Genomic DNA, 24,915 nt, shown 5'->3' with positions numbered 1-24,915 from the left:
ACACATCTTTAGTGAGTTTTCCAGGAACTCACATTCTCTGTAAAAGAAAAGTAGGCATAATGGTAACACGGCCAATATAAAATGCCCTTTACTGTAAAAACTTCAATGAAATATAAAATATTAGTACATAATAAATAATTTAATCATTTTCAGGTTAGTTAATAAATATTTGAAAGCGTTGTAACATTTGACTTCAAGCCACTTTTCCAACTGTTTGATCCCATTGGGAGGAAATATTCTTTGTACAAGTCAAGTGAATGAAAAAGAAAAGAACTTTCAGATTGTCTAGGGCACTAAGCCATCCAGGTGGTTTCATATATCCCAGTCTGACCATGACTTCATTCTTTCCTACTTTAGTTCTCCTTCACAGCAATTGGTCTTATACTTTTATCCAGTGTACTTACAAGTTACTTCTTAAACCAACAACCACAAGACTTGTTACTCTAATTGTGTTTAAGCTTGTAGTGTCTTACAGTTGGTATTGTTTCATGGTCTTTCCCTTCCAATCTTCCCTTTCTCACCTCTCTTATTTGTTGCCACTCGTTTCCAGTGCTGCCGCCAGCCTCAAGAATGCAGCATCACCATTCCGATTCTAAAGACATTAGAATCTAAGAGTAGACATTATTACGAATATTTACTCAGAGGTCTATGAATGTTTGGAATTCACCACCCAATGGTTGCTTCATCTTTGAATATATTCACGGTTGAGATTGAGAGATTTTAATTTTAGCAAAATCAAGTGATGTGCAGATGGGATAGAAAAATGAAGATAATGTATAATGTAGAAAATTAACCACGATTAACCTACCATCAGACAAAGCTTCAGTATTTAATATTACTGCTGCTCTTGTTTTTTGTGTAAGTGTCAATTACTCACCACAGATGTGGATCATATAAGGTACAATATTCCTTTATGCTAGTTCAACCTGTAGCACATTAAATACTTCTAAAATGTTCTCATAATCCTTATGACTAAAATTCCTAATGGAAAAGCATGGAGGATTTTGATCATTAAAGTAGCTAAGATTACTTACGTGCCAGATTACATCCTTATACAGGATGTACTTGATTTCTTTATTCAATGTTCCCAGTAGTCAAAAGCGTATACAATATCTATATCTTCTCCTGAGGGAAATCTTTTATCATTCAGATGACTTGCTTCCACGCTGATCTTGCGGGTTCTGAGATCATGGATGAGGACACTGTGATTACCACAGACTGTTCCAGGGCAGGAGATGCCTGATCAGTTCCTGAGTGGTAACGCTCTTTCTGCCATTTATGCAAACCTGTGTGTTCCCAGTGCAGGGGCTTGAGGTTTTTAATACAGTTTCTAATTGCCCTACTCCACTTTGCGTGGTTTGGACCAAAGAATCAAGGGAATGTTATTTTTTTTCCAAGGAGACTTTCAGCACACCCTTGAATCTTTATCTAACTTCACCTGATGATCTCTTTCCATTACAGGATAATGTGTCAGTTTTGCAAATCTAGTTGATATGAGAATAACAAAGCTTGCCCAATGGAGCCAACTACAAGTAACTAGTGCCTGAGAGCTGAAGATACTGGTCTGGGAGGGAACAATGGTTTGTTTCACTTATCTTTCTAAAGAATTTGGAAGTCTGAGGAAACTGGATTGCTGGTGTCTTTCCAGTGGCTAAAGATGCCTGATGGAGATTGTCCAGGTTTCAGAAGATGAAAAGAGGATAGAGATTACTCCTGCTTGGTATTCAGTAACAGGTCTCAAGCATTAATCTTAATAGACCCTTTTTCTCAATTGACCTGACTATGCTGATGCATTGAATATGATGGTGAATATCCATGAGAAATGAGAAGTCATTCCTATTTTTTTGGGTCTCACCATGAATTGTTATTGTCAGAGGTTAGTATTATGTTGTGGGGCATTTTGTTAGAGGATCTTTGTCTTACAGATATTGAGTGTATGCCCCATCCTGTGGTATGGCTCAGTGTAAGTGTTGACCGTGGCTTGGAGCTTGGCCTTCAAGCACATTCAAATGCAGGCATGGTCGAATACCATTGAGGTTGGGATGACCATAGTTCTAGAGTGTAATAGCTGCAGGCTGAACAGATTAACTTACTTACGATAACAGAAGAAGGCCATTCAGGAGGATTTAAATAAAAAACCCATGTATAGTAAAATGATTTGTATATAAGCTTCTGTTTATTTCTTTTGACTCTGTCCTGGAGATATCTGCAATGCAGGAGAATATCACCTACGCCTGTCAATTCCTGACAAAGAACAAAAGCAAATAGATAAAAATACTCACGGACACACATAAGTACTTCTACAAACTTGCACATTCAGAGTCACAGCCAGGTACACATACTCAATAGATACACATATAGACAACGGTGGATAGAGTCATACACACATCTGTTTATAGAGACACAATATATGGACACAAGGAGATAGACCAAACCACAAGGCACACAACCTTTCACAGGTCCATTCAACTACACGCACACTGAAAAATACAGGCTCAGGGACATACACATTATTAGGACAGCTTCTTTCATTTTTGTTGCTCTCTGCTGGTTCCATCTCTGGACCATGTTTAACTGCAACCACTGTGTGTGCCCTTGTAAATTCTTGTTCTTTTTTTTAACCTCTGGTTCATCCTAGCTGCATTCTTTTTCTCGAGGACGGCTACTTCTGTTCATGTTTCTGTCACCGAATGCTGCTTTGTCTTCGTTTTATGATTCATGCCCCCAGTTCTGATCTGCTTCCATTGGCGGGTTGTATGGGAAAGATTTTACCTGGTTTTCTGTCATTGTCAGATGATGTGGGGAGTATTTCATACTTTTCAAGTTTGCATTTTCCTTTACTCTAAGTGGAGACTGATTGATTCTGACCTCCTTACGCAGGGCTGCCACCAGGCTGCAAATAAATAGAGATTACTGGAATACCTAATCACCCATATAAAGGTGTTTGTACAGTGATACTCATTTTTAAATATTTCTAATTTGTGTTTTTAATTTTTCCCATTATGACTTCATTTTCTTTGCTTCAGTATTAGGATAAAGATCTTGCTAGTACAGCTGAAATTTATTGTCTGTTCTTTATTGCCTTTGAAGTTTTCTATGCCACTTCAAAGAGCTGTTAAGAGCCAACTAATACAGAATCAGATATAAATCAGACCACTTAAGGATATCAGGTTTCTCTCCCAAAATTAAATTAGTGAATCGTGTGGAATTTTGTGATAATCCAATTCCTTCATTGCCACTTTTAATGATACTAGCCTTTTCATGCTGAATTTAAGTTCTCAAACAACTGAACAAGTGATATTCCATCTGGGTAGTCTCTCCAACCTGATGGAATGAACATCGATTTCTCAAACTTCTGGTAATGCCCCCCCCTCACCATTCCCTATTCCCTTGGGGCAGCAGGCTAAGGGTAGCAGACACCAACAGAATCAACAAACTCATTTGTAAGGCCAGTGGTGTTGTGGGGGTGGAACTGGACTCTCTGACGGTGGTGTCTGAAAAGAGGATGCTGTCCAAGTTGCATGCCATCTTGGACAATGTCTCCCATCCACTCCATAATGTACTGGTTAGGCACAGGAGTACATTCAGCCAGAGACTCATTCCACCAAGATGCAACACTGAGCGTCATAGGAAGTCATTCCTGCCTGTGGCCATCAAACTTTACAACTCCTCCCTCGGAGTGTCAGACACCCTGAGCCAGTAGGCTGGTCCTGGACTTATTTCCACTTGGCATAATTAACTTATTATTATTTAATTATTTATGGTTTTATACTTCTATATTTCTACACTCTTCTTGGTTGGTGCGACTGTAACGAAACCCAATTTCCCCTCGGGATCAATAAAGTATGCCTGTCTTTTCCCTCTTCCCTCTCACCTTAACTCCTTACCTGACCATCACCTCCCACTGATGCTTGTCCCCCTTTTCTTTCTTTCATGGCCTTCTGTCTTCTCCTGTTAGATTCCCCTTTCTTTAGCCCTGAATCTCTTTCATTAATCAACTTCCCAACTTCTTACTTCACCCCTCACCCTCTCCTGGTTTCACCTATCACCTTGTGTTTCTTCCTCCCCTCCTCCCACCTTCTAACACCTTCTAACTCCGATTCCTCATCTTTTTCTCTCCAGTCCGGATGAAGAAGCATGGCCTGAAACATTGATTATACTCTTTCCCATAGATGCTGCTGTCCTGCTGAGTTCCTCTGTCATTTTGTGTGTGCTGCTTCGATTTCCGTCATCTGCAGATTTTCGCTTGCAAAATTATTACTTCCAGATTGTTTCCCTGCAAAATTCTCATGAAAAGTTTCCAAAATGCTACAAATGTTGATGAGAAGAAAACATTATGGTTTTAGTAAACAGTGGAGCAAGCTGTTAGGCGAGCTGCTGCCTCACAGTTCCAGCATCTCATATCCAGTCCAGAGCTCTGGTGCTGTCTGCATGGAGCTTGCACATTTTCCCTTTTATAACCATATAACAATCACAGCACGGAAACAGGCCATTCCGGCCCTCCTAGTCCGTGCCGAACTCTTAATCTCACCTAGTCCCACCTACCCGCACTCAGCCCATAACCCTCCACTCCTTTCCTATCCATATACCTATCCAATTTTACCTTAAATGACACAACTGATCTGGCCTCTACTACTTCTACAGGAAGCTCATTCCACACAGCTATCACTCTCTGAGTAAAGAAATACCCCCTCGTGTTTCCCTTAAACTTTTGCCCCCTAACTCTCAAATCATGTCCTCTCGTTTGAATCTCCCCTACTCTCAATGGAAACAGCCTATTCACGTCAACTCTATCTATCCCTCTCAACATTTTAAATACCTCGATCAAATCCCCCCTCAACCTTCTACGCTCCAATGAATAGAGACCTAACTTGTTCAACCTTTCTCTGTAACTTAAGTGCTGAAACCCTGGTAACATCCTAGTAAATCGTCTCTGCACTCTCTCTAATTTATTGATATCTTTCCTATAATTCGGTGACCAGAACTGTACACAATATTCCAAATTTGGCCTTACCAATGCCTTGTACAATTTTAACATTACATCCCAACTTCTGTACTCAATGCTCTGATTTATAAAGGCCAGCGTTCCAAAAGCCTTCTTCACCACCCTATCTACATGAGACTCCACCTTCAGGGAACTATGCACTGTTATTCCTAGATCTCTCTGTTCCACTGCATTCCTCAATGCCCTACCATTTACCCTGTATGTTCTATTTGGATTATTCCTGCCAAAATGTAGAACCTCACACTTCTCAGCATTAAACTCCATCTGCCAACGTTCAGCCCATTCTTCTAACCGGCATAAATCTCCCTGCAAGCTTTGAAAACCCACCTCATTATCCACAACACCTCCTACCTTAGTATCATCAGCATACTTACTAATCCAATTTACCACCCCATCATCCAGATCATTTATGTATATTACAAACAACATTGGGCCCAAAACAGATCCCTGAGGCACCCCGCTAGTCACCGGCCTCCATCCCGATAAACAATTATCCACCACTACTCTCTGGCATCTCCCATCTAGCCACTGTTGAATCCATTTTATTACTCCAGCACTAATACCTAACGACTGAACCTTCTTAACTAACCTTCCATGTGGAACTTTGTCAAAGGCCTTGCTGAAGTCCATATAGACTACATCCACTGCCTTACCCTCGTCAACATTCCTCGTAACTACTTCAAAAAATTCAATAAGGTTTGTCAAACATGACCTTCCACGCACAAATCCATGCTGGCTACTCCTAATCAGATCCTGTCTATCCAGATAATTATAAATACTATCTCTAAGAATACTTTCCATTAATTTACCCACCACTGATGTCAAACTGACAGGTCTATAATTGCCAGGCTTACTTCTAGAACCCTTTTTAAACAATGGAACCACATGAGCAATACGCCAATCCTCCGGCACAATCCCTGTTTCTAATGACATCTGAAAGATCTCCGTCAGAGCTCCTGCTATCTCTACACAAACTTCCCTCAAGGTCCTGGGGAATATCCGGTCAGGACCCGGAGATTTATCCACTTTTAAATTTCTTAAAAGCGCCAGTACTTCCACCTCTTTAATTGTCATAGGTTCCATAACTTCCTTACTTGTTTCCCACACCTTACACCATTCGATATCCTTCTCCTTAGTGAATACCGAAGAGAAGAAATTGTTCAAAATCTCTCCCATCTCCCTCGGCTCCACACATAGCTGACCACCCTGATTCTCTAAGGGACCAATTTTATCCCTCACTATCCTCTTGCTTTTAATATAACTGTAGAAGCCTTTCGGATTTACTTCCACCTTATTTGCCAAACCAAACTCGTAACTTCTTTTAGCTTTTCTAATCTCTTTCTTAAGTTTCCTTTTACATTCTTTATATTCTTTATATTTTACTGCCTAGGTTTCCTCTAGGTGGTCCTTTTTCTCACCATGTCTCAAAGACGTGTAGGTTATTAGATTAATTAGCAACTGTAAATGTAAATGTAGGTGAGTGCTAGAATCTCGGAGTTGATATGAACGTGAAGAGAATGAAGTGGGATTGGTACAGATGTCTAATGTGATTGCACACTCAATGGGCTAAGGAATCTGTTTCTGTGCTGTGTAATTCCACCATGAGGGAGCTGAGAATGAAAACTAGATGGTCAGCAATTGAGAAATATAATCCAGAGATAGGTATCCTTAGAAGTCCATGTGTTGCCTTTGGAGGTGCTGATATAGGGAGCTGAGTAGAGAGTTGTAGAAACATTAATTGTAGAGAAAACAAACTAGAATTGGCTAAATTGATTCCATGCCAGAAACACAAATTTAAAAAGGAGACCAAAGGGTTTGAAGCCACTTGCTGGAACAAGGGTATCAAAGATGGGGGAGCAGTGAAGTATATTACAAATGCAGAAATAATATTTCAAGTAGGATCCTAAAAGTGCAATTGTAAAGTGACTTTGTGAAGGATTTTTCTTTCCAGGAAAAGGCAATCAGGGAATAGAGTTGGAAGGGGACATGAGATGCTACTGTTAGAATAGGAGAAAATAGTTAAAGATGACAGAGACCATGGAAGTAGAAAGACCCCACTGATGAACTGTTACATCTAAGAGAGGGAAAACTCTGATTTCAAACCTCTGCTGCCTTGCGGCCGTACCCACTTATGGGGAAGGCTTCGGGAGTAAACCCTGAGGACAAATCCAGAGCTGGAGTCCCTAAGGCAGTCTGACGAAGCCTTCAACCTCGCTCTGGCAACTCCTGCGACATCATTGGTGCCGAGCTGTATCAGCCTTTGCTCTTCCCTTGGACAACATCGGTGTTGTGGAGAGGGGAGACTTGCTTCATGGGCAACTGCCGGTCTTCCATACAACCTTGCCCAGGCCTGCACCCTGGAGAGGACACTCCAGCATCACCTCACCACAATGGCACAACACGGAAAGCAGCAGTCTACCAGTTATAAGCCTGCACTTGATGGGCGTAGAGCATAGTGCCAGGGGTTGCTTTCGACAGAGGGAGAGACCATCGTGTCTCACTGGACAGCTACCGCCCGCCTCAAGCTGGGCAGTCCCCAGCCAGTTAGGTGCTGTCCCACCACAGTCCACCCACTCCACTGGGTGTGTGGGGTTTAGGGATACAAGTAGCCGGAACTGTGGACTGTAAACACTGTACCAGGCACAACGAGAAGACAAAGAAAGAAGCCAGCACTCAGATTAGGATGCTGGAATATATGGACCATGACCATTGGTATATCAGATGACCGAGAGATCAGCGGTGATTAACAATGAACTGCTGAGACTCCAAGGGGACATCGCAATGCTCCAAGAGACACATCTCACAGAATCGGGAACCCTTCTTCTGGCAGGGGAAAGGCTTAGACGAGATCAGAGAGCTTGGTTTCAGCTTTGCCGTGAAGAACTCGCTGCTGAAGATGGTAAAGCCTAGCGAGAAAGGGACGGAGCGGATTTTCTCACTTACACTCCACACATCCGACTGGCCTGTCAACCTTGCCAGCTCTCGATGATACAGGAGATCCCAAGTCAGGAACAGTTGCTGCTACTTGGTGACTTCAATGCCAGAGTGGGCATTGGCCATGACTCCTGGCCAAGCTGCCTGGAGCGGTACAGGATTGGCAGTATGAATGTGATGCACCATCAATAACTCACGCTGAGACGTAGGAAGCGAGGTATCGGCTTTTATTGACTGGAAGAATGAACAACACTACATCCTGGGGAATGAGGCAGGGAGCCACAGGAGCAGTCAGCAGGGGTCTGTGGGAGGAGCCACAGGAGCAGTCAGCAGGGGGTCTGTGGGAGGAGCCACAGGAGCAGTCAGCAGGGGTCTGTGGGAGGAGCCACAGGAGCTGTCAGCAGGGGGTCTGTGGGAGGAGCCACAGGAGCAGTCAGCAGGGGTCTGTGGGAGGAGCCACAGGAGCAGCCCAGACAGGTATATCTAGTTCACCACAGAATGACAACGGGCAACAACTGCTCAAGCTCCACAAATTGTGTGTCACCAACACCGACTTCCAGACCAAAGCTCAGCACAAAGTGTCTTGGCAACATCCCCGCTCCAAACACTGGTACCAGCTAGACCTGATAATCAAAAGACGCCGTCACCGGAGAAACGTGCTCATGACACTCTCTTTTCAGAGTGCCAACTGCGACACGGATCACTCTCTGGTTTGCTGCAAGATCAGACTTCAGCCAAAGAAGATGCACTACGCCAAGCCTCCAGGCATGCAGCGCATCGATGCCAGTAAGACACAACACCCAGACAAAGCAGCAGAGTTCATCAAGTCACTGGGGGATGCTCTCCTTGCAGACCTACCAGAAGGAGATGCTCAGCAGTGATGGGACTCTCTCCGGGACACTATCCACAGCACTGCACTCAAGGCCTTCGGGAAGAAATGGGGCAAGACACAGGACTGGTTTGAAGTTAGCTCAAGTAAGCTCATTGCTGTCATCGAGGTAAAGCGTGTTGCACTACTAGAGCTCAAATGCCACCCCACCCAGGCAACACTGCAAGCACTAAGGACAGCAAGAAGCAAGGCCCAGGAAACAGCCAGACAAGTAGCAAATGACTACTGGCTACAACTAGGCGAAAGCATTCTGTCATCTTTTGACACAGGCAACATCCGTGGAGTGTACGAGGGGATCAAAACAGCCATCGGTCCAACCCAGAGTAAGATAGCTCCACTGAAAACCATAACAGGTGAGACCATCAAAGACAAAGGTAAGCAGATGGAGAGATGGGTGGAGCATTACTCTGAACTCTTTTCCAGCGAAAACAGTATCTCGGACAGCGCGCTAGATGCTGTGGAATGCCTGCCTGTCATGGAGGAACTGGATGCTTTGCCGACTGCCGAAGAGCTGAGTAAAGCCATCGACAGCCTGCCCACTGGGAAGGCACCAGGACTGGATGACATTCCACCAGAGGCCAGCAAGTGCACAAAGGGCGTCCTGCTAAACCACCCGCACGAACTACTGTGCCAGTGCTGGATAGAGGGAGCAGTGCCGCAAGACCTGAGACACTGCAACATTGTCACTCTTCAAAGGGGACAGAAGTGACTGTAACAATTACAGGGGAATCTCCTTGCTGAGCATCGTTGGGAAGGTCTTCGCCTGTGTGGTCTTGAACAGACTGCAGAAAATAGCCGAAAAGGTATATCCCAAGTCTGAGTGCGGTTTCAGGTCAGAACGCTCCACAATCGACATCATCTTCTCCCTTTGACAGCTACAAGAGAAATGCAGAGAGCGAAGACAACCACTCTATGTCGCTTTCATTGACCTCACGAAGGCCTTCGACCTTGTGAGCAGAGACGGCCTGTTCAAAATCCTCGCCGGGATTGGTTGTTCCCCGAGGCTCCTCACGATAGTTCAGTCATTCCACACAGACATGAAGGGCGTCGTTCAGTTTGATGGTTCTTCTTCGGAGGCCTTCAACATCCGTGGCGGTGTGAAGCAGGGCCGTGTGCTTGTCCCCACCCTGTTCGGCATCTTCTTCGCAATCATGCTGAATCATGCCTTTGGAACATCAACTGATGGTGTTTACCTCCACACCAGATCGGACGGGAGGCTGTTCAGTCTGTCCCGGCGGAGGATGAAAACCAAGGTTCATGAAGTACTCATCAGGGACATGTTGTTTGCAGACTGGCAACACACTCTGAAGAGCAACTGCAACATCTCATGGACAGCTTCTCACGAGCCTATCAGGACTTCAGCTTGACCATCAGGCTGAAGAAGACCAACATGTTGGGCAAAGACGCTGAGCACCCCCACTGCCATTATCATCAACAACTATGAGCTGGAGGTAGTTCACGAGTTTACATACCTTGGCTCCACCATCACGGACCGTCTCTCCCTAGACCCTGAGGTAAACAGACAGATCGGACGAGCAGCCTCAACATTCGACAGGATGACAAAGAGAGTCTGGGAGAACAGAAAGCTGACGATGCACACCAAGATTGCATTCTACAGGGCCTGCATCCTCAGCACACTGCTTTACGGCAGCGAGACCTGGAGCCTCTACTGCAGACAAGAGCAGCGTCTCAACGTCTTCCAACTTCGCAGCCTGAGACGCATCCTGGACGTCAAGTGGACTGACCGAGTCACCAACAATGAGGTCCTGGCCCGTGCCCAGATACCCAGCCTCTTCACCCTGCTCCAACAACGCCGTCTCTACTGGCTGGGCCACGTACACCACATGTCAGACAGGAGGATCCCAAAAGTCCTGCTGTACGGGAACTGGCCTCCAGCGAGAGAGCACAAGGGCGGCCCCATCTTCATTTCAAAGATGTCTGCAAGAGAGACATGAAGTCACTGAACATGAACGTCGAGAGGAGGGAGGACATCGCAAGCGATGGCTCTCGCTGGAGGCTGGATCTACGCAGAGGTCTAAAAAGAGGAAAAGAGAAGCTGAGGCTTGCTGCTGAAGAAAAGCGCACTCGCCAAGAAAACAGCACCGAGACAACACTGGAGGACAGCGCCTTCAAGTGCAGTCGCTTCAGCCGAGACTGTCACTGCCGTGTGGGCCTCTACAGCTACACAGACACTGCTCTACCAACACAGACTGAGGTAAAACTTTCCAGGCGCAGATCCATGGTCTCGCGAGACTAACGGATGCCATCATCAAGCGTGGAGGTAGGTATAATGAAAGTAAGAAAAGGTTGGGTGGTATATAGGAGACTCAGATGCTGGAATCTGGAGCAAAACGCAATCTGCTGGAGAAACTCAGAAGACTGATGTCATCTCTAGGGAAAGGAATGGTTGATATTTTGGGTCAGAACACTACAGCAGGAATGAGAGTGGATAAATTTAAAGAGGAAAGAGGGAGTGGAGACAGCGGGCTTAGAGATGATTGGTGAACTGAGGGGATGAGTGAATGTTGGAGTGAGCAGATCAAACCAGTTAGGGGAGGGGAAGACTAAATAGGTGGAGGCAGACAAAAAAGGAGGGAGGTGGGGGGGGGGCGATATTAAGTGGAAACACAAAGGCTACCTGTGTTGGAATCTCATATGTAAGGAAGATGATAAAGGGAACTGAGGTGAAAGGCAGAAAAGACCATGACAGGATATGAGTGAGCTGGTGGTTGAAATATGTGGGCAGTAAGAGAATGGAATTGGGAGGGGGGAGAAGGATTGAAATGGGTGATGGGGGCTGAGAAGAGAGTATGGAAAAGGGGATAAAAATAGAGGGGCCACTGGAGGATTGAAAGTGAAAGAGCAGGGCAGAAAGGTGAGGGTGGTAACTACAGGAGAGGGTTCATATCATTGGATTGTAGAGTACTCAGGCAGAATATAAGATGTTGTTCCTGTAGTTTGTGTTGGGCTTCACACTGGCAGTACGAAGGCCAAGGATAGACTAAGGAATTGGAATAATTGAAATAGTGTGCAGCTGGGAGCTTGAGATGGCCATTGCAGAGTGCAGATGCTCTGTGCATCAGTTGCCTAGTCTGTGCTTGGACTTGCCTATGTTTAGGTCACACTGGAAGCATCACATACAGTATACTCAATTGGAGGAGGTGCACGTGAATCTTTGCCTCAATTGGACGGACTGTTTAGGTCTCTGGATGGTGTAAGAACAATTGTTACACTTTCTGAGGTGCCAGGGACCAAGGAGGGGTGGTTTGGGATACATGAGTGAACAAGGTAGTTATTGAGAGAATGGTCCCTGCAGAGGGCAGAGAAGCACGGGGAAGAGATGTAACTAGTAGTGGGATGTCACTGCAGCTGATAGAAATGACAAAGAATGATGTGGACACAGATACTGTTAGGGTGAAAAGTAAGAACTATGGAATCCTATTTCTGGTGTGTCTGGAGTGTGTTGGGATAAGAACAGATGTCAAAGAAACAGAAGAAATGGGAGATAATAGGTGTAGAGCCACATTTACTGAAGAAAGAAGACATTTCAGATATCTGGAATATAAGCAGAAAGCAGAAAGTAGAGATGGAGAAATTGAAAGAAAGGGATGGCGTCCTTATCAGAGACAGGGTGAGAAGAGATGTGCACCACGCAGCTCTGGAAGTCAGTGGATTTATACTAAAAGTCCACAGATAGTTTGTCCTGAGATAGAATCAGAGAGTTACAGAAAAAGGAGAAAAGTATCAAAAATGGCTCAAGTGAATTTGAGAATGAGATGGAAGTTAGTAGCAAAGCTGATAAAATTGTAAGATAGAAGCAAAAAGCAGCAACAATGCAGTCATTGATGTAACAGAGAAAGAGTTGGGAAGTGGTATTAGAGAAGGTTTGGAATAGGGACTGTGCCACACATATAGTCAACAAAGAGACATGCATAGCAAGGGCCCATATGAGTGCCCATGGGTACATATATAGGATAGTATATTCTGTTGGACAAAGTATAAATCAAATAATGGAGGTTCACAGAAAAGGTTTTGACATAACTGCAGGCAGTTTAAATCATCGTATAAATAGAATAATACAAATTGACAAAGGTAGCCTGAAGGACAAGTTCATAGAAGTAAGCTATTATGTTTAAGTAGCAGAGCCCCAGGAGATGAGTGGATGTTTAAAATTTCTCCTCAGTGTTCAGTGAGGAGAAATTCATGGTTGCTCAAGACTTAAGGGAAACAAGTGGAAATTTTTCATATTCATATTACCAAGGAGGTGGTATTTGCTCCCTTGTAGAGTATTAAGCTGGATAAATCCCAGGGCCTGACCGAGTGCATCCTCCTATTTTGTGGGAGGCTAGAGGAAAAATTGAGCAGGCCTTTGAAGAGATACTTGCTTCATTGTTAGCCACTGGTAAAGTTCCCAAAGACTGGAAGATGGCTAATGTTGTTCCATTGTTTAAGAAGGGCAGGAAGGACAAGCCAGGGAGCTACAGTCATGTCAGCCTGACATCAGTAGTGGGGAACTTAGAGGGAATACAGAGGGACAGGATCTACCAGCATTTTTGGATAGACAAAGTCCGAATAGGAAGATTCTGCATGACTTTGTGCATAGAAAATTGTGCTTGAAGAACCTTTTAGTTTTTTGAAGTGGCAGCCAAGGAGTTTGCTGAGGGTAGGGCAATGGATGTTGACTGTTTGGACTTTAGCAAAGTCTTCGATATGGTCCCACATGATAGATCGTTCTGAAAGGTTAGGTCCCATAGAATCCAGGAAGAGCTAGTTAAGTGGATTCAAAATTGGCTCAAAAGTAGGAAGCAGAGGGTGGTGGTTGAAGTTTGTTTCTTGGAAAGGAGGCTGGTGACTAATGTGTGCCTCAGAGGTTCTCTTGTCATTGATTAGTTATATAAATGATTTGAATGCACATGCTCAAGGCACGATCAGTAAGTTTTCAGATGACACAAAATTAGGAGGTGTTGTTGATAGTGAAGGAGGTTATCGTAGATTACAGGGGGATCTTGATCAGTTAGGAAAGTGAGCTGAAAAGTAACAAGTGGATTTCAAAACAGTTAAGTGTGCGGTTGTGCATTTTAGAAAGTCAAACCAGTTTAGGACGCATACTTTGAATGGTATGGCAACCGGGGGTAATATGGAACAGAGAGACCTAATAATACAAATGCATAGTTTGTTGAAAGCAGCGCCACTGTTAGACAAGATCGTGAAAAGGGCATTTAGCATGCTGGTCTTTATCAGTCAGGGCACTGAGTATAGGAATTGGAACAAATGGGCAGTTGTATAAGTTAATGGAGAGACCATATGGAGTACTGTATACAGTTTTGATCACCCTGTTATAGGCAAAATGTGGTTATACTGGAAAGAATGCAGAACCGATTTATGAGGATGTTCTCAGGACTGAAGGCCCGAGTTACAGGAAGAGGTTGGCTGGGCTAGGTCTTTATTACATGGCACATGGGAAAATGAGGGTGACTTTTATGCCTCTCATGATCGATAAAATCTTTTCCCCAGTGTAGGGGAGTCCAAAACTAGGGAACATAGATTTAAGGTGAGAGGAGAAAGATTTAAAAGAGATTTGAGGGGCAACATTTTCACAGAGATGCTGGTGAGTATATGGAATGACCTGCCCAAGGAACTGGTTAAGCCAGGTTCGACAGTATTGTCGAAGAATCACTATGATAATTGCTTGCAGGGGCAGGGCTAAGAGACAAACACAGCATCTGAGACTAGGTCAGTGTGGACTCACTGTTCTGAAAGATTTGTATCTGTGTTGTATTGCTCTATGACTATGATTTCTTGTTATATAAAGTTAGGAGAAGCATGATAGGGCAGACATTCAAAATCTCTTTCCAATGGTGGGGATATCAAAAACAATAAGGCACAGGTTTATAGAGAGGGGAAAGAGTTCAAAAGGGAATCTGAGATTTATATTTCTACTCAGCGTGGTTATCAGATGCGTTTGTGGGATTAATGTAGATGGGAACTGTGGTGAACTACATATACCTGTCTGGACACGACCCCTGCTGACTGCTCCTGTGGCTCCTCCCACTAACCGTGGCTCCTCCCATAGACCCCAGTATAAAAGTGATTGAGGCCTGAGCCCTGCCCTCAGTCTCCAGGATGTAGTATGGTGGTCAATTACTGCTTGTTCTTTCTTCCAGTCAATAAAAGCCAATATCTCACCTCACGTCTCGGAGAGTTATTGATGGTGCATCAGGAACAAAGCTCAGTATTAACATAATGAGCTGAAAAGCCTATTTCTGTGCTGCACAACTCCATGGTAGAGACACGCAGACAGAGTGATAGACTTCGATGAACATACTTGAACTGACAAGTATAGTTGGAGAAACATACAAAGAGACAAGAGAGACACATATGAACTGAGACTTCCACAAACATAGCAACAAAATAACAACATTTACAAACATAAATAAAGACAGTCAGTAACAAAAGACACATCAAGGCAGAATAGATAGCCATTCGCACAGCCAAGTATAAAGAATAAACTCAACAAGGAATAGACAGTCCTTCAGCGGCACCTTTTGAAAGTGTCACAGTGAAGTGGTTGCAGTGAGTAATACATGCCACTTGAGGGCGCCATACACACTTTGCTAACATTGTACAACAAAAAGCAGAAATGCTTATGCAGACATGAAAGTGATAGAAATACATTTTTTGTCACTATAAACCAACAGAAACTACCCCGGCTAACCTCTACCCCAATGCATACTCCAGCCAACTGGAACTGGCTTTCTTCCTTTTGTTTAGGCAGTCCTTTGAGATCAAAAATGATTTGCTACACCTCTAGCAGTACATACAAAATACTGGAGGAACTCTACATGTCAGGAGGCATCCAGGGGAGGGGGAATAAACAGTCAAAATTTTGGACCAGACCCTTCATCATGACTGGAAAGAAGGCAGAACAGGAAGCTGGGGGAGAGGGAGGAGTACAAGCTGGCAGGTGACTCATGAGCCAGAATATTCCAGGAGCATTGAATTAATTCAATGAGACTCTGACCATATCCTTGAATCTTTATCGCTGTCCATCTTATAATCTCTTTCGGTGACAGCACTTGCAATAGAATGTGTTTCAGGAATGTGGTGCTGAGTATCACGAATGAGTATGTGGTCAAATCTAGGGGATTGGGGACATGAGCCAGGTGTGTGACAGGAGGCAGGTGCAGGAACATGTGCCAAGTCTGTGGCAGGAGCCATGACTTGGGGATGCGGGCCAAGTATGCAAATAGAACCAGGCACTGAAACCAGTTACAGTAATAGTCATTTGTGGCATATGTAGCAAGGGATGCAGACCTGAGAGTAAAGGGGTTAAGGGACATGGTTTGGAAAAGACGATTAGAATAGAAGAGCCAAAATGTGTTGATTTCTTAAAAGAATCTCACACTTCATTGTTTGTATGGAGAAGATGATGAAGAGTCCATGACAGGTTCTAAAAGGGGGTCAAATTCATGAAAGAATTTGTTTTTTACAATGGAGCTCAATGTAATAACTTCTGAAATTTTCATTTGTTATAAAGCTGAACTTGGAGTAGGAGTAGTTGGTGGGTGTAAACTGGATTGTAACCCTGGTTAATTAAACCTAAAATGGTAAAGTTAGAAAGTTCTACCTGCAGAGGGATGAAAACAAGGTTTACTAATTAAAAAAAATAAATTTGAATTTATGCTATGCGAAGGAAGGGCAAGCTGGACACAGGATGGACAAGGAGAAAAACGCAGCATCAATTAGATGCTGAAGACATGAACTGTTATGAGTGGAATTAGTAGTGAGTATCTTTACCCTACTAACTTGAAACCCTCAGGGTGAAACACCTGGAGGAGAGACAATAGCGATAAAAGATTTATTGAAGCTACAGCTATAATGAGACAATATTGGTAGACACTAATGTCTAAAATCCCTACCGTGTAGTTGGGAATCAGTTCTGCAAAATCATACCAAGGCATTTGGTCAAGTTTTATACAAGTCTGTGGATTGACTTGCTGTGGATGATCAACTATTTCATCCAACGAACCCAAGATGGCAAACCACCCAGATGAAGAACCAGTACAGGAACGAAATGTGTAATGACACAGAGGATTTAATACGGTTGGCTGTGTAAGTTATTTTCATTCGAAGAATCTGAATTTGATTTTTTTGCAATAACTGATTATTTTTGCAAAGACTTTGATAAGTTACTGAATGAGATTTACTGTATTTGTTGTGAGGTTGGAGAATTGTTGTGAAAGGAGTTAAACTGTGAACATATAATTTTTGAATTTGAATTTAAACTTGTAGATACAGTATACTGCCTGGAACTGAAACTGAAGTTAACCATAACACTTGAGAATAGGAATTATATTTGGTTTTCTAACTAACTAGGGATAAGTAAAAAGGAAAGTTTAGTCTGTAAACTTTTAAATAGAGTGTAACACTACATCTAATTAGTTAGAGAAATTGGAGTAACCAAGGTTATTCTAATGAATATCACTGATTCTAACTAAACAGGAATTTGTTTTTTGTTGATATCTAAGATTTGAAGCCTAAACTGAATGTTTGAATTTTGAATTGTTCTTGCTCATGTAAATATTTTATACATATTGCTTTTTTCTTATAAACAAAACCTTATTTCCAGAAGTGTGTGGTTTCTATTCGCTGCCTCCTTCCGATACCTGGATTCTTCTGATGGCCTATTAGCACCTTGAGTAATTTGATTTTCTCTAAAGAGTGCAACAATTAGTTACACATGATAAGACTGGTGCTATACAGGTGCTAACATAAAGTTCAGTCTACAATCCCATTTCTAACCCCTATCTTCCTAAACTGAAAGGACAGGCAAGTGGGCAGAGGGGATGGGGTGTCTCAGTTGATAAAATCAAATTCTTAGGAAGAAGTGACATTGGATCAGAAGATATAGAATCCTTATAGGTAAATATTATAAATTATGATGAATATTATAACTTACAATAAGAAATAACATTTTGTGATAATGAACCTGATTCTGATTTAAATGGGCTTAATATGTAGACATGTGAAGTCATGAAATATGACAAAAAGAATCCAAAGGTCAACTACTAACCAAGTGGAGAAGAAATGCAGATGATGAAATACAAAGAGATCTGGGTGCTCCTGTGGGAAAAGTTATAAGGTAGATGCAAGTGCTTAAGAAGGCAAATGGTCTTTATTGCAAAAAGAGTGGAATTTAGAAATAAGGAAGAATAATGTTCACGATACTGGTGAGGCCAAATCTGGAAAACTACATTCTGGCTTAGCTTGGTCCCCTTATTTTAAAAATGTATGAGTGATGAAGGCAGGCCAAGGGAGATTTATTTGCTAATTCCTGGGAAGACAGTATTATCCTCTATGAGTGTCTAAAGAAATTAGATCTATAATCCTTGGAGTTCAGATCAATGGAATCAATCTTATTGAAGCGTATCAGATCCTAAGGGGTCATGTCAGGGTGGATATCAAGAAGTTTCCATTAGTAGGAGAACCTCAAATTAGGGGAAATAGTTACAAGATAAGGGGGTCTTAATTCCCCCTAATTGAAGTCTTACTGCACAGGGACGTTCTTTTGAAGAACATGGGAGGTTAGTTAGGAAGATTCAGTCGCTGGGTATACATGGAGAGGTAGTAAATTGGATTAGACATTGGCTCAATGGAAGAAGCCAGAGAGTGGTAGTGGGGAGCTGTTACTCTGAGTGGAGGCCTGTGACTAGTGGTGTGCCACAGGGATCAGTGCTGGGTCCATTGTTATTTGTCATCTATATCAATGATCTGGATGATAATGTGGCAAATTGGATCAGCAAATTTGCTGATGATACAAAGATTGGAGGTGTAGTGGACAGTGAGGAAGGTTTTCAGAGGGATTTGTACCAGTTGGAGGAATGGGCTGAAAAATGGCAGATGGAGTTTAATGTGGACAAGTGTGAGGTATTGCACTTCAGAAGGTCAAACCAAGGTAAAACATACAAGGTAAATGGTAGGACACTGAAGAGTGCAGTAGAACAGAGGGATCTGGGAGTACAGATACATAATTCCATAAAAGTGGCATCACAAGTAGATAGGGTTATAAAGAGAGCTTTTGGTACATTGGCCTTTATAAATCAAAGTATCGAGTATAAGAGTTGGAATGTTATGGTGAGGTTGGATAAGGCATTGGTGAGGCCGAATTTGTATTGTGTGCAGTTTTGGTCTCCTAATTACAGGAAGGATATTAATAAGGCTGTAAGAGTGCAGAGAAGGTTTACAAGGATGTTGCCGGGACTTGAGAAACTGAATTACAGAGAAAGGTTTAATAAGTTAGGACTTTATTCCCTGGAGCATAGGAGAATGAAGGGTGATTTGATAGAGGTGTATAAAATTATGATGGGTATAGATAGAGTGAATGCAAGCAGGCTTTTTCCACTAAGGCCAGGGGTGAAAAAAACCAGAGCTCATGGGTTAAGGATGAAGGAGGAAAAGTTTAAAGGGAATATTGGGGGGGGGGGGGCTTCTTCACGCATAGAGTGGTGGGAGTGTGGAATGAGCTGCCAGATGAAGTGGTGAATGCCGGCTCACTTTTGACATTTAAGAAAAACTTGGACAGGTATATGGATGAGAGGGATTTGGAGGGATATGGGCCAGGTGCAGGTCAGTGGGACTAGGCAGAAAAATGGTTTGGCACAGCCAAGAAGGGCCAAAAGGCCTGTTTCTGTGCTGTAATGTTCTATGGTTCTAACATAAAGAATCTGTGGAATTGTCCCCACTGGGTTCTGGAGGCTAGTGGGCAGCTGCTTCCACCAGGCCATCAGACTGACTAATTCATGCTGATACAATTTATTTCTATATTATATTGACTGTCCTGTTGTACATATTTAGACAGAGACATAACTTAAAGACTTTTAGCCCTTGTGTATATGAAGGATGTAAGTAATAAAATCAATTCAATTCAGATGCTTATCAATTTAATTTCTGTGTAGAACATTTAGAGTGTACCCTCCAAGAGCAAGCAACCTTGTCCTGAATTTGTAAGTTAGCTCTCAGCAGTGCTGATTTCTGCCCTTTGAATCAGGATATATATTTGTGATTCATTCCGTGGATTATAACCATTAAGATCACTATGTCAAAACAAGATTTGTTCAAAGCAATTAATTTAAATTCCATTCCTCCGTATCCCTATCCACTACCATTTTGAAAATCCATTGTAGGTAACAATCTCCAGATCATCATTACTTTCTATTTTTAAAAATGAAGCTGTCTAATCCCTGTTGCACCTTTTACCCATACATTTTAATCTATACCCCCTAGAATTAAATGATCTCTTAGTGAAAAAGAGCCTCTCAATTTACCCCATCTAAACCCATCATCATCTCCTCTCACCCTTCTTTGCTCCAAGGAACACAAGCTGAAATTCTTGTATCATATAATTAAATCTTTTCCATTTCCTCTTTTTTCAAAGTGTGAACAGAAATGTATATAGAAGTTAAAATGCTGTAACTTAACCACCATTTAATGATTCAACAAATCACCCTCAATATTATACTCCGTGCTTTTATTTATGAAAACCAGGATCCCACGCTTTATTAGCTGCTTTTTTAACAAAGCTTGATATGCTTGCCACCTCACTGATCATATTCATAAGAATGAAAAGCTACTCTTACCAATTCCATATTCACTCATATTCCACTTTAAAGAAAAATAGGCTTATCACATGATTCACTCACCAGTACATTGTTAGAACAGTGATTCCAAGGAATGTCAGACTACACACTACAATAGTTATCAGGAGATGAGTGGAATTGAAGGTTTCTCTTTCTTTCTTTCGAGCTGTTAGAGTATAAGCACATAAGAATATAATAAACTTCAGAAAGAATAGGCCTTTTGGTATTTCAAACCTGCTCTGCTGTTCAGTAATGGCATGTCTGATCCAATCTTGGCCTCAAATGTCAATATATCCCTTGACTCCACTTAGTTCTAAATATCCATGAGTCTCTGCTTTGAACGTATATTCAGTGACACCACACCTATGGCTAAATGCAGTAGAGAATTATACAGATTAGCAAATCTGAGGGAAGAAATTCTTTCTCATCTCACTCTGAAATTGGCAAGTTTAATGCATTCTTTATAGAAGAAGCATCCCACAGCATCCATTCTTATATGTTTCAGTAACATTCCTTAGTCAGAAGACATCTACTTGTGCTGTAAGATGATTTCCTAAAAATGAAGCTGTGGGAAGAATACTCTTTTCTAGTGATGGCACATCTTTACAAATGTTATTAAGCAGATTGCTTTAGTTACAGGAATATAAGAACAAGGAGCACGAGTAGGCCATCTGGTCTACCAAGCCTGCTTTGCCTTTCAATGAGATTTGGCCTTGGACTCAGCCCCACCTACCTGCTTTTTCCCCATAACCCTTAATTCCCCTGAAATGCAAACATCTAAAATCAAGATCTAACTGTATCTTAAATATATTTAATTAGGTAGCCTCTACTGCTTCCCTGGATAGAGATTTCTACAGATTCACAAATCTCTAGGAAAAGCAGTTTCTCCTCATCTGCATCCTAAATCTATTCCCCCATATCATGAGGTTATGTTCTCTAGTTCTATTCTCACATACCAGTAGAAGCAACTTTCCTGCCTCTGTCTTATTTATCCTTTTCATAATTTTATATGTTTCTATAAGTTCCCCTCTCATTCTTTTGAATTCCAGTAAATATAGTCCCAGGTGACTCAATCTCTCCTCATAGGCCACCCCCCTCATTTCCAGAATCATGATTCTGCAGATGCTGGAAATCCACATTCTCTTTCTCTCTCTCTCTCTCTCTCTCTCTCTCTCTCTCTCTCTCTCTCTCTCTCTCTCTCTCTCTCTCTCTCTCTCTCTCACACACACACACACACACACACACACACACACACACACACACACACACACACACACACACACACACACACACACACACACACACACACACACACACACACACACACACAAACCTGGAGGAACTCAGCAGGTCACCATCTCCAGAATCAATCTAGTGAACCTCCTTTCCATCACCCCCAACTGTCAGCAGAACTCCAAGTGTGGCCTCACCAGTACCCTGTATAGTTGCAGTATAAGCACCGTGCTCTTAAATTCAATCTCTCTAGTAATGAAGGCCAACATTCCATTTGTCCTCCTGATGCCAGTTGTACCTGCAAACCAACCTTTTGCAATTCATTCACAAGGACCTCTGCACACAGAATGCTGCAATTTTTCACCATTAAATAATAATCTGATCTTCTACTTCTCCCTCCAAAATGGACAACCTCACATTTACTCACATTGCACCCTATTTGCAATCACTTCAGCACTCACTTAACCTATCTATATCTCTCTGCAGACTCTCCATATCCTCTGCACAGCTTGTTTTTACACTCAGTTTAGTGTCATCAACAAACAGATATACTATACTTGGTACCCTCTTCCAAATCATTCATGTTTATCATGAACAGTTGCAGGTCCAAAACCAATCCCTGCAGCATTCTACCTACCACTGACTGCCAACCAGTGAAACCCCCATTTATCCCAACTCCTGACCTTCTATTGGTAAACCTATCATCCATCCATGCTAATACATTACCTCCAAGTCCATGCATCTTTATCTTATGGATAAGTCTTTTAGGTGGCACCTTATCAAATGCCTTTCAGAGATCTGAATATATAGCATCCACTTGTTTCTCTCTATCCATTGCATACATTATATCTGCAAATAACTCCAGTAAGTCTGTTAAACAGGACCTGCCCTTCATGTATCTATGCTGTTACCTTTTAAATCATTCTCTGGAGACTTTCCTTGCTTTGCTGATTTGGATTTGATATCCAGTAGACTTCCCTGAATTCTACCATTATAGCAATTAGTTGAAGATACTGCTCCCTCTCCATTTGTTTCAAAGCCTCGAGGACAAGCCAGGCATTGAGTCCTGCCAAATCTATGCTGGTAAAAGTTCTTTGGGCATGGAATACAGATGGAAGTCCAGTTGAAGCTATAAGAACCTGGTCCACAAGTCACTGTGTGAAAAGCATAAGAAGGCAATCAACCCATTAAATATTATTTTTGCATTTGGACAAAGGGAAAAGGTATCGGTCTTTCAGCTCTTTCTGCCCTAAAGGTGTTCACGCTAATCACATATCTTTCCTCTATATCAGAAGTAGAAAAATTAGAGGACATGTTTAAGATAAGTTTTAGGTATAATTGTATCAATATTCATGGCTTTACTTGTCTTTCAGTCATCACCCTCACCCTTATCTTTATCACATTGCTGCTTTAGGGCATTTTGCTATGCATGTTGAATTAGTGAACAGTATCATATAAAAACATGTATTTTCATTTTGTATTCCTTATTGGCCTACCTTATAAAAATTTACTAATCTCTGTCTTAAAGACTGCAGTTTGATGAGCATTACCATTGGCAGTATTATGAAGTAGCACTTACTTACCAATAACTCACTCACTCATCAATGCAGTTTGAGTTCTGCCAGGGCTATTCAGCTCCATATCCTATCACATCCTTGGTTCACACATAGTTAAAGAGCTGATTTCTAGATATGAGTTGAGAGTGACTACACTTACACTAAGGAAGAAACCCTCTGCAAGGCACAGGTAATGAACCTGATGGAATATTCTCAACTTGCCAGCAAATATCAGGAAGATCAACACCATCCAGAACAAATCAGCCTTAATGATTGGCACATCCAACAACCACCATAAACATCATTTCCTCCATCATCAGTGCATACATACAGTACAAAACACAGCAGTTACTCACCAGGCTGCTCTGCCAGCATCTCCTAAACCTGTGAGGTCTATCACAAAAAAATAAAGGGCAGTAGAGACATGGGAACACCAATGCTTGTAGGATCTTCTCCAAGCCAAACTGAAGACAATGAATATTGAATGGAAAATACTCCACTGACCGGAATCATACCTCACACAAAGGGAAACGGTTATGGATGTCAGAGATCAGTTATTCCAGCCCCAGGACTTCACTGCAGGAACTCCTCAATGTAGTGTCCTGGGCCTAGTCGTCTTAACTGCTCTATCTTAACGATGACATTGGGATGATCAGTAATAATTGTATAATGTTGAATTCCTTTTCAGGTTGGAGGAGCAACACCTCATAATCCATCTAGAAAGCCTCCAACCTTTGGTATTTTTTCATTCTTCCTCTACCCTCTCCTATTCTGGCCTCTAGCCTCTTAACTTTTCTCCACACCTCCCTATTCCCTCCCCCGGTGCCCTTCCTCCTTCCCCTTCTTCCATGGTTCACTCTATTTTCCTGTCAGATTCCTTCTTATCCAGTCCTTTACCTTCTCCACCTATCAACTCCCAGCTTCTGACTTCATCCCCCCTCCCCAATCCACCTAGCTTGTCCTCTTTCCCCTTGCCCCACTTTATTATTTTGGCATCTTCCCACTTCCTTTCCAGTGCTGATGAAGGATTTCAGTCTGAAACATTGACTGTTTATTCATTTCCATGGATGCTACCTGACATGCTGAGTTCTTCCAGAATTTTGTGTATGTTGCTTTGGATTTCCAGCATCTCTTCTTTCCCTTTTCCAATTCATAAGAAACTGCTGGAATGCAACAAAACCTTGACTTTGTTCATCTGTGAACTGATAAATATTAGGCAATAATATCTGCGACAGAGAGATTTTAAGCAACAATTCTTGACATCCAGTAGCATTGCCATCACTGAATCCCTAGTCATCAGTATACTGGGGCTCACCATTGACCAGAAACTAATCAGCCACATAAGAAGAGCAGGTCAAAAGCTGAGTATTGTGCAGAGAAAGATATACCCCCTTCCCTGTAATGCTTTTCTATTCTCTACAGGGCACAGATAAGGAGCATGATGGAATATTCTCCAACTACCTGGATAAGTACAATGCTAACAAATCTCAGGAACCTCAACATCATCCACAAATCAGCCTACTTGATTGGCACGCCCAACCACCATCATAAACATTTATTCACTCTTTCACTAGTGCACATATACAAAACACACTGCAATTACTCACCCAGGCTACTCTGCCAACATCTCCAAAACCCGCGAGATCTAAAACAAAGAAAGAC

At 42.4% G+C, this 24,915-nt stretch overlaps 1 protein-coding gene across 1 annotated transcript in view; it reads right to left on the bottom strand.

Moving 5' to 3' along the window:
• Window positions 1-2,199: 2,199 nt before the first annotated feature.
• The window catches only part of LOC140718566 (zona pellucida-binding protein 1-like), a 36,306-nt gene continuing 13,590 nt past the window's right edge, over window positions 2,200-24,915 (bottom strand). Inside the window, exons 7-9 of the mRNA XM_073032534.1 lie at window positions 22,609-22,851; window positions 20,528-20,630; window positions 2,200-2,893 (exon numbers count right to left, since the gene is read on the bottom strand). Of these exons, the coding sequence (XP_072888635.1) occupies window positions 2,710-2,893; window positions 20,528-20,630; window positions 22,609-22,851 (530 nt within the window). The 3' untranslated portion in view covers window positions 2,200-2,709. The remainder of the gene's footprint in view (window positions 2,894-20,527; window positions 20,631-22,608; window positions 22,852-24,915) is intronic.

This window comes from Hemitrygon akajei, chromosome 29 (assembly GCF_048418815.1).
Source record: "Hemitrygon akajei chromosome 29, sHemAka1.3, whole genome shotgun sequence".
NCBI classification, from domain to species: domain Eukaryota; kingdom Metazoa; phylum Chordata; class Chondrichthyes; order Myliobatiformes; family Dasyatidae; genus Hemitrygon; species Hemitrygon akajei.
The sequence above is the reverse complement of the archived record's forward strand: the minus strand, read 5'-3'. Positions and strand labels throughout refer to the sequence as shown.